The 11577-nt window shown below is 38.2% G+C and overlaps 2 protein-coding genes across 2 annotated transcripts in view; one reads left to right on the top strand and one right to left on the bottom strand.

The window, feature by feature from the left end:
- The window catches only part of LOC125777044 (putative nuclease HARBI1), a 348853-nt gene that overhangs the window by 213430 nt on the left and 123846 nt on the right, over positions 1–11577 (bottom strand). The window lies entirely within an intron of this gene.
- Positions 7741–9191, top strand: LOC105233050 (uncharacterized). Its single transcript, XM_011214992.3, has one exon. It carries the CDS (start codon positions 7827–7829, stop codon positions 8967–8969), a length of 1143 nt encoding a protein of 380 aa, XP_011213294.1. The 5' UTR covers positions 7741–7826; the 3' UTR covers positions 8970–9191.

Here is an 11577-nt window from a genome sequence, read left to right on the forward strand (position 1 = left end):
TCGTACTATTTTTTGCTCATAGAAGTACATTAAACCTATTAAGGGTGGGGTCACTACCATTTTTTCATAGGTTTTAGTTCGCAGGTGCCTGCAATACCATTTACTAAATTACATGTTTATATCTTAATTAAATTTTAAGTTATGGCATTTTATATGTTTTTGACTAATGATGTATTGTGGGCTTGGCTGTGGTTCGATTACTTACGTACATCTACGAACTAGTCCTCGCTTTTTTGCCAAGGAACGCGTGTACCATGTGGACGGACAAACAGCCACTCGGAATTCAATTCGTCTCGTCATCCTGATCATTTATATATGTATAAAACTCGATATCTATTTCGATTAGTTTGAGCTGATACAAAAAACCGTTTGGTGAACAAAAGTAATGAACCTCTATGTTCGTGAAGATACCACGTCAAATGTGAAAGTTTTCCATACAAGCCTTTGATTCCGATCATTCGGTTTGTATGGCAGCTATATGTTATAGTGGTCCGATGTCGGTAGTTCCAACAAATGAGCAGCTTCTTGAAGAGAAAATGACGTTTGCAAAATTTCAAAAGGATATCTTAAGAACTGAGGGACTAGTCCGTATATAAATTATTCTAATGTATTATTCAATTTGAAGTTATTTTATTTGCCGTCATCACGGCTTAGTTGTCAAGTATAAAAGTGACCATTGAATTATTCTTAACTTAGCTCAAGCCACCAACCCGCATCGCGTTGTAGCTCCTCTGCTGACGTTTTGCTGACCTTGCGCCTCGTGCATGGTGTTTGTTTACTTAGATGTCTGGCCAATGTTCTCACGCAAAATGTGCTGACTTAGCGACATGTGCAGAGTGGTAGGCTCTTATTACGACGGGAATTAGGGTGTGTCGTTTCTTCGCGATAACTCCTCCCCTTCTAAATGGGGAACGTCCTCAAAGAAGCGGTTTTAATTGCAGTTTCAACGGACCTGGCTATGATAATCTCTCTCTTGGTCCTCCTTATCCTGTAACGTGGCCATAATGGATTGACCGCTGCAGGTGATTGATCCTTTGAACATTCTCTAGATTCACATGGTGAAGGTAAGAAGCGCTTAATATTTCTGTGTGCTGCGTCAAGTTGATTGTAGAAGCCCATGGAGTTTCAGGTTTTAGAGGCAATGTAGAATTTTCGTTATAAAAAGTCGTACCATTAATCTTTACGTTGTTTTTGAAGACCACGAGGTATGTTCCGTTGACCGTAATAGGGACCTCATTATTTTCCTCGATGACAGCCAATTGGTCATTGATGACAACAAGGCCGTCACTTATCGGTGAAATTGGTGTGAGGTTGTTAAATGTTGTACTGCAATTAGCGGTGTTGCGAGTCAGTAGTTGCAGAGCGCATGATGTAGTCGGAGATGGTAAGCAAAACGTTGGTGTTGTGTCGCTGCAGTTCTTTACGGCTACGGTATGGTTATAACACTTGGCTAAGATGGATTCTTCTAGGTGCAGGATTTGGTGGCCATGAGCTACCGGTAAAATAGTAATTTTCTTACATCTAAACATAGGAATCGGATATCTTATTAAAAAGTAAATTATGTTATTATACTGTAATATCTTAATTCTAGCTACTGCCATAACATCGGCCACGGTAAGGTCAGTGAAGTGCTCGTCTCCTGTTATGAAATTTATTTCGTTACTGTCTAAGAGAATGGGACTTAAGACCCCAATTTTGGCGAAAGTGACAGCTGTTATAATGTTATTTAATTCTGTAATAATTGCTCTGTTTCTAGCCAGTAGTATGTCATAAAGGTGACCGGTGTTTATTTCTCTTTCTTTTGTTAATTTCAGGATTTTATTTACTGTAATGGTAAGGTTATTGATTTCTTTCTGTACTTGAGTGTTTATGGTAAACTGTCTGTCCTGCGAGTTAATTAGCTGTTCTTCTGTGCTCATTAATCTATTGAAGTCGTCATGGTCAGGAGTTCCAGCAATGTATTTCAGGACTGTCCCTAGGGCATTCAGGCTTCTCGCCTGTCTGTGGTGAGCGTTTATCATTTGTATCAGTCGACTTATCTGGTTTATGTCCGCGTCTAGTAACTTCCTCATATGTGACTGAGGAAAGTGGTCTGTGGCATTAATTGTCTCGTCTCTCAGTAATTCGTAAAGTGTCAAGTTGGTAACATGCTTGATGTGTCCTGAATTTTCCCAAATTACAAGGTCCTCACCGACCACCGGAATGTACCTTGCATTGGTATAGTCGATTAACCTTCCTGTCGTTACCGATATTGATATGGCCAAAATTATGAAAATCCTAAAAACATATATGAAATTTTTTGTTAATTGTTTATCATTAGAAACGCCTAGGTTCTAGATTAAGTTTAACGAAGGTTGTCCTTATGGACCCTTCTCCCTTTTATTAAAACTGTTGTACCCATGTCTTTTTCCACCTCTTCCTCAGTATAAAGAGGCGTAAGCTTATTGCCTAGTCTCCTGTTATTTTTAACAAGTACTTTTTCTCCAACAGGGAACTCCCTATCCTGCCTGTTCTTATTATGAGTTGTTAGTTCTCTTTCCTGTGCGTTTCTTAAGCGGCATGGTATTTGGTTGTCATCTTTAATTGAACGAAATACGGTAAGGGGCTTCATCCCCGTTACTGTGTGAATGGACCTGTTATACTCAATCGTAGCTAAAAGGACAATTTCCTCAACATCATCAAGATTTTTGTCAAGTTTAAGGCATCGTGCTATTTCCATTAGTGTGCTATGAAATCGCTCCACCTGACCATTTGATGTACTATGTAGTGGTGGAGCATTCGCAATGTCGATATTGAAGTGATTCTTTAATGTAGCTTTGATGCTGTGTGAATTCAGCGACTTCTCATTGTCGCAATAAACTATTCGAGTACCGAAAAACATGTTGAGTAACTGAAGGAGCTGTGGTTTGACATCTACTATCGTTCTTGATTTCAACGACTGTACTATCGCAAATTTTGAAAACTTGTCGATGCACGTCAAGAAGAACTTGGACCCGGTAGAAAATATGTCAATGTGAAGAATTTCTCCACAATATGTTGGTATGGGCGTTTGAGCAATAAGCTGCTTCTTTGGGTGCCGATCATACTTCGCCCGCGAGCAAGTTCGACAATTTCCCACAAATTGTTTAACTTTTTTCTCCATTTTTGGAAAGAAGTAATCCTCTAGAATTTGTTTTGTGTTCTCCTGCGCTGCTCGATGCGCTCTGTTATGTTCTGCAGCGATAATTTCCTGCTGCTCATTCGGATTCGAAATGTCGTTAACGAATTTCTCCGTATGTCTGAATTTAACTATTGGAAACATTTCGACCAGTTCGTGCTGAAACTGTGCAAGTGCATGCAGATCGCAGTGTATTGCGTTTACTGCTGTTGTGTTTACGGCCTCCTGTAAAAGTTCTAATAAATCCTTTTTTTCTCGGTAAGAAATGATATGCCTTGTCTTTTTTCCAAAAATTATAAAAGTTTTTCTTTGAGGTTCTGTACCTACCTCCACAATAATCTGGTTGCGGAAGCAATTTACCGGTTTTTCCGATCTTTCAATTGTATGGGTTGATGATTCCTCGCTATGAATTGTCTCGATGCTCGTGTTATCTAAAGCATTTATATGTTGCCTAGATAGAGCGTCTGCCACCACATTTTCCTTTCCTGGTTTGTAGATTAGCTTTGCGTTGCATTCGTCTATGAAGGCTTTCCATCTTTTAATTTTCGAATTAGGATTCCTATCCGAAACCGCAAAGGTCAGCGGCTGGTGGTCAGTATAAACATTAAGTTTTGTTACGCCGTACAGGTAGTTTCTAAGAGCTTTCAATGCCCATACAATAGCTAACAATTCCCTTTCATTGGTAGCGTAATGCTCCTCGCTCCCGGACAGAGTGCGAGAAATCATGGTAATCGGTTTGCCCTCCTGAGAGAGGACGGCGCCTATAGCATGAGCCGACGCGTCAGTAGTTAGGTCGAATTGTTTGTTAAAATCTGGATACGTCAGGGTTACATCCTCTGACGCTAAAATTTCTTTAATTGTTTCGAAGGTCTTTTTCTGTTCGTCCGTCAAATCAATTCTGATTTTTTTTGATTGGGACGCAGTTACTCGAACGTTTTCGCCTCTCATGATGATCGACATTGGTTTTGATATTCTAGCGAAATCCCTTATAAAACATCTATAATAACCCGCTAGACCTAGGAATGATCTGAGTCCCCTTGGAGTGGTGGGCTCAGGGAAACTTCGTATTGTGTCGACTTTGTCTGGACACGTTTTTATTCCTCCTTGTGAAACTAAGAACCCCAGGTATTCGACCTCAGTCCTAAAAAATTTGGATTTTTCAACTGACACTCTCATGTTGGCCCTGAATAATTCATTTAAAATTGATTCTATATCTTTCAGATGCTGCTGTTTGTTTTCCGAAAAAATAATAACATCGTCTACATAGACAAAACAGCTTTTCCCAATATGCTCTCTTAATACGTCGTCTATGGCGCGTTGAAAGATGCTCGGCGCGTTTTTTAATCCAAAAGGTAACCGGCAAAATTCATACTTGCCATTCTTGACAGAGAAAGCTGTTTTTTCCCTATCACGCTCCAATAGTTTAATCTGATGGAAACCAGATTTTAAGTCCAAAGTGGTGAAGTATTTACTACCACCCAAATTGGAAAGAATTCCTGTTATGTCGGGAATTGGGTATTTATCACCGATAGTTTTTTCATTGAGTTTCCGAAAATCTATAACTAATCTCTGCTTCGCCTGTCCGTTTTCGTCTACCCCCTTTTTCTTTACCACCCATATAGGGTTGTTAAAGGGTGATCTTGATGGCCGGATAACTCCATTTGCTAACAAATCCTTGATTTCTTTGTCCACGAAATCCGCTACACTCAGTGGGTACGGGTATAATCTTGAGTAAACTGGTGTTTCGTCCTCCGTGCGAATTGTTGCTATCACCTTTGTATTGTATGGTAGTGCCTCATTGGGGTCAGCAAAAACCCTATTCATCCTTTTGATCATTCTAGAAAAATCTTCCCTAACGTCTGTTGGTACTAGATTTGTTTGAAGCCTAAGATGGCTTACGTCATGACTGGAAATGAAGAAGATTTCCTCCTCACCAAAATCATGATTTATTGTATTCGATTTAAGGTAAATGTTCGCATGGACCCTGTTTAGTATGTCGAGCCCAATCACGCCATCAAATGATGTTAAGTCCGGTAAGATGAAAAATTCTGCCACTACGCCAAATATTTTCATGTAGCATTTTTCCATGATAGAAGTAACCCCGTGAATAGATTTTACAGAGAATGTGTCCCTGAAATGTTGTGTCCTTAAAGCCGGTGTTGGTTTCATATAACTCCTCGACGCACCAGTATCGATAAGGAGTTTCACTTCTTTCCCTCCTAGGAACTTTGAAATCCAGGGTAGGAGGGACCTTCCCCTAAAAAATTAAGTTGATCTAAACTTACGTCATCCGCCGCTTGTTCGGCTTCTGCACCGTACAATGATTCACTCTGTAGCTCAACTTCCTCCTCCAGATGATTAACACGTTGGATCTTTGGTCCTGTGTAACGTCCAGAATTTGCTGGACGTTTTTGTTGATAGCCCTGTTGCCTTCTATTACTGTTTCCTTGATAGGCACCTCGGTCTCTGTCAAACGATTGGTGTTTAAATTTCGATAAGGATGGATCAACGTCCATTGGTTCCGCTCTGACTAGTCTGTCGTTGTCACGTCCGTTATTTACCCTTTGATTTTCCGTAAAATGAGGTGCATGTCCGGGTTTGTACTGCCTATTACTATAGTAGTGTGGGCTCTTATGAGCTGAGGGTGGATCATAAGTGTTTGTCCTATGGTTGTTCTGGCTTGAAATTATATTATTATTTTTTTTAATGTGGTTGCCCTCGACGTTCCTGGCAGCAAAATTGGCCGCGAACGCATACCGCTCATGGTTTGAGTCTACCTCCTGTGCTAAAGCAAGAGCAGACGGAAGGTCAGACGGCCGTGAGGCGAAAAGAATGTCGCATAAGGGCTTCCTTAAGCCGGAAATGAATTTCTTAGGGCATCTGCCCTATATTTCTCGTTTATAATTTCTGCCACGCTACTCTCGTAAGACATTATAGTCTTATTAGCTAGTAACGTTAGCTTCTTTTCTACCTCATCGTAGAATTCCAGACAGGACCTAGAACCCTGTCTTAAGGTAGATAATTCCTGCTCTATAAGATATACGGGACGTTTGTCCGCGTACGTAAAGTCTAAACGTGCTATAATGGCATTAAAGTTCAGCACAGTACTAAACGATGAGAGGACCGCATCGGCAGCCCCTCTTATTTTGTTCCTCAAAATGGTAACTGCTTGGTAGTGTCGTTCACTGCCATCGTACCTTTTGAACAGTTCATAAGCGTTATGCGCCGCCTCGCGCCTGCACATACATATGTGCCTATGTGACCATGAAATTCGGGAAGTGATTTGATCGCATCAAGCGTTATGTCACAAGTCACTAGTGGATTTACAGATACCTTTAGATATTTTTCTACCTTTGGCCTGCTGCCTGTCACCTGGTTTTGGATTGCTCCTAACTTCCTATCGAACTCCAACCTTTGTGCTGCCAAAGCACTTCTAACTTCCGCCTTAATTAACTCGGTTATTTGTTCCGTGTTCATATTTGCTTTCTGACTTCCTAACTTTAAATTTCTAAAAAGGTCTTCCAGACCTTCACTCATTAATTTTTGTTCTGTCACTTTCCTTTATTTTATTCACAATTATTGCTATATTTATTCCAGGAAACGAGCATCTCACTTACCCTTCCATTGGATTTGAATAGATTAAAATTAGGTTCAGGTTCTTCCGGTTAATTGATCGGGCCAAAGGTTGTCTCTTCTTTAAGTCCACGCTGAGTCCAAGTAGTTGATTGTTGTCGATTTTAAGTGAGCCAACTGTCGTAGTTACACGAGTCGAGTTAAGAACTTTATATTTTTCTATTAAACTTTTCACTCGCGAGCCCCACGTTGGGCGCCAATTATTCAAATGTATTATTCAATTTGAAGTTATTTTATTTGCCGTTATCACGGCTTAGTTGTCAAGTATAAAAGTGACCATTGAATTATTCCTAACTTAGCTCAAGCCACCAACCCGCATCGCGTTGTAGCTCCTCTGCTGACGTTTTGCTGACCTTGCGCCTCGGGCAGGGTGTGTGTGTACTTAGATGTCTGGCCAATGTTCTCACGCACAATGTGCTGACTTAGCGACATGTGCAGAGTGGTAGGCTCTTATTACGACGGGAATTAGGGTGTGTCGTTTCTTCGCGATAACTTATACACAGACGGACAAACAGACAGACGGGCATGGATAAATCGACTTAGCTCAACATGCTGATCTTTTATATTGTATATATACTTTATAGGGTCTCCGTTGCTTCTTTCTAAGTGTTACAAACTTCGTGGCAAACTTAATATATCCTGTTCAGGGTTTAAAAAGTTAGCCATAGACACTAAATTCCACTTATTCCCATATCCACTTATTATGGCATTGAACATATGCGCCAACTTTCATTAAGATATCTTAATTCATACTCAAGTTATCACTTGCGTAGACGGATGGACGGACAATTACTTCTAATTCATCTCGTTTATTTATATAGATATAACTCTATATTTTTTTAGATTAAAAATAAACGTAATGTTAAAAAATATTATACTCAATAGAAAGATGTTGCGAGAGTATATAAATCAAAAAGATACAAACATCTATGAATACATTTATTTTTTTTTTAAGGGAAATAAGTCATAAATTTGTTTGCCTTTTTGACTTTTTGAGCTTTTTGAAAACATATAAAATATCTGTATTAATGTAATTATGCAATTTCTTAGAAAATTACCAGTGAATCTACTTAAACGAATTAATTGTCGATTCATCGCTAATATCGAAGTACAAGGTCACGATTACGAGAAAAACGATCTTCCCCCGAAATTTGTAAAAGTGTTGCCACCTTCTAAATATGGCGGTGAATATTTTGTAACACTACTAACAGGTTCATCGAACATCGGCAAGCAAGGCGCGCATTTCATCAAACATTTATTCGAGGTAGCTAAAGTTCCAGTGACATTCGAAAAGATTGAATTGGGACCTGATGAAAACAAGTATCCCAAGGAATATCTACAGTCGGTGCAACGCAATCGTCATGCAATACATGTTGACTTACAGCACGATCCCGATGAAAAACACAAACAACTGCTGCTCAACAACGATCTGGATTTGTATGTGGGTATAATACATGTGAATTCGATCGAGGGTTACAAATGTAAATACCCAGATGTGGATATAACGGTATTGATGCAGAATAATGCCGGTAACTTCTCGAAATTGGAATACACACCAGTACCGGGTATGGTGGAGACACTGAAAATTGTGCAGCAACGATATATTAAACGCTATTTCAACTTTGTGTTCCATTATGCCATTGAACATTGCCATGAGAAAGTCACTTTTGGTCACCAAGAATTGGAATTTCCTCTCTCTGACGGAATGTACAATAAGATTGCCTTGGAAATGTATAATGAAATGAAGCCGAATTTTGAATTTGAATTAATTCCGATTCATGATTTGGTGCGCAGTATTGTGATGAGACCTAAACGTTTCGACATAATCTGTACCACCGATCGATATGGGACCTTTGTCGCCTCCATAGCAAGTGCAGTTTGTGGGGGTGCCAGTTTGTTTAGTTCTACTGAGCGTGGCGACCATCATGCTGTTTTCAAGCCTCTGCAGACCCGCCTGTCCGTAACTACCTCCAATGTACTTAGTCCTTATGGAATTGTACGCGCTTGCATTGATTTATTAAAATATTTGGGGGAAATGGATTGCGCCCGAGTACTTTACGACGAATTAATGACGACGATGATTTGTCGCGATATTAGAACGAGAGAGTACGGTGGCTCAGACTCGGGCGAATATGTCATTTGCGATATTGTCAATCGATTGAAATGCAAACACTATTGACCTGGGGCAAGTGCTTTTATCGCACTCAGCTTAAACATTTTTGGAAACTTTATTTAGTACTTTAAATCAATGTAATGTTTGTGCAAAATTAGTAATTACTTATATATATGTACTTATCCATTACAAAAACTAAGCAAACGTGAACGAAATTCTTAATTATACATATGTATGTATTATAGATCATTTGGTACTTCGAAATATTTCAATTGAGGTCCATTAGTCGTCTAATCTTGTGTTATGCACTTTTTGTTAGCTTTCTTTAAATACTCTCTCCAAAGAATTTCATATTTGAGACAGTATTTGCATGTGACCTTGGCCTTACATATATTATATGTATAAAAAAGTTGTGTTAGTTACCCAAGACTCAAGGACGGCTGAACCAATTTGTCGGAAAATTGGTGGGAGGTAGCTTAGAATTGGAATGGAAATGGGCTATTTTTCTCTTTCTGTTAAAAGTTAAAACAACTCTTAAAACAAGTAAGGAATGGCTAAATTCGGGCGTATCAATTTGAGTATCTTCTTGACTTATATTGAAGGCCATAAACTTTGACCTAATTTTATTGATACTTATATTTGAGATACATGTGATATCTGATATTGACTCGATCGAAGAGGCTGAATTTAATATACTGAGTTAATGTGGAAAACGTCAACCAGAGGATCAGAATTTATTATATTAGAGATATGAGGTTTAGGCCAAGGACTAAATCAATTCCATTTTAAGTTAGCAATAAATCACATAATTTTTAAGAAAACTTGTTTAGTAATTTAGTTACGTTAAAATGTCACACAATTTAATCAACCTGAACGATTTAAATATAGGTGGAAAGTTGGAAATAATAATAAGGGGTGTTTTGGGTGCAGAGAAAAGAACGGACTGATTGCATTACTTTGGAAATTACACAGGTCTAGTTGAAAGCATATTTTCAAGGAATGTTTAAGTATATGTCTCACACACAGACCGTCTTATTCTTCATAAGGTTTGTTAGAAAAACGAAATTCATTATGTGAAGTTTATGGGAGTTGGAGGTAGTATTGACGCGATTTTATCTATTTTTGCTAATACTATATACTTTAACATGCCACAGATTAATAAAATGTTCTCAGAGTTTAATTAAGGTACCTCACATGCACTCACCAATCATATGGAGTAAAGCCATCCGGATGTTCGAAAATTATAATGTCTTATTTATTTAAGGCGAAAAGATACACTGTTATGAGTAAAATACACTCTCTCATTTCCTGTGAGATAACTCGCATACTACTGTGATCAAATTGAAAAGTGAATTTTTATTTATACTTCGCGTGTTTTTCGAATCGGTAATTTTTATGTGATGTAAATTGGTAGTACTGTTAGTGTCAAAATATTCATTAGTATTTGAGATACGCGTTATTTTGTGAGGCTCTAAAAGTGAATTCTTCGATTTTTACTATGTTTGAATTTATTGAACAAAGAGGTGCGATAATGTGTGATCATTTCGCCACATTTTTAACTAATAATATATCCGCAACTACCGCATTCGTCTGATTTACCTTCGTGTAACTTTTTGCTATTCAGCAAATTCTCAGCAATTTTGACAAAATTTACGATATAAAAGCTGAATCGAAAAAGGCCATCACGAGGAAGGAGTTTTTCCAAGTGCTACGATGATTGGAAAATTCGTTGACATAAGTGTATTGCAGCGGGAGGGGATTACTTTGAAGGAAATGAAATGGACAAAATTCATAATTCAATTTGATCACAGTAGTATATGGAGTATATAGTCATCCAGAAGATCGGAAATCTTAATATTACGTACCATATACTTATGGGGGCTAAGGAAATTATTGAATGGATTCAACCCACTTTTGAAATACTGACATACAGTTACCACTAAAAGATTCTCTCTGAATTTCAATTATACGAGTATATTTATGTACAGGTATTTCACACATTGAATGATATTTTCAGTAAAAAGTCATCTTTAGGTGTTGGGATCCATACATTCGGTTCAAAGAGCTTGTACAGTTTTTGTTCGATTTATAGAATTTTTGTTCATAAGGTGGTATACTACTTCGTATTGATTTGTATACTGGAAAGTGAAAATTTCAAATGGAATTTAAAATTTGGTTATACATATTGGAAGTGAGCGTAGCTGTAGCGCAATTTCGTCCATTTTCAAACTTTAACATAAGAATTTCAGAAGAATTTTATATATGTATTATATATTTGATTAAAAGTGGGCGCTGCCACTCCCATTGTCCAATTTGGACTTCGCTTTCTATAGAGCCATCTCATACCATTTCGGAGGTAAAATAAAATTTAATGTCTCTAACGTGTTTAGCTATGTATTCATCACGCTTTAAATAGTTTTCAAAAATACCATTATATGGGGAATGGGTAGGCCTTTCTAGAGGGCAGGGATATGCTAATTTTTTTAGGCGCGAACTTACTACGCGATCCCCATATATAATGAGCGTATGTTTATTATTCATGTAAGTACTAAATAATTGGAAACTTTTTGCTTCAACAAACACACTACAACAAAAACAAGTAAAGAAGGGCTAAGTTGCAACCGAAAATGGTATACTCTTGCAACTTGCAGGACTCAAAGCCAGGGAAATAGAT

This window comes from Bactrocera dorsalis, chromosome 3 (assembly GCF_023373825.1).
Source record: "Bactrocera dorsalis isolate Fly_Bdor chromosome 3, ASM2337382v1, whole genome shotgun sequence".
Lineage (NCBI taxonomy): Eukaryota > Metazoa > Arthropoda > Insecta > Diptera > Tephritidae > Bactrocera > Bactrocera dorsalis.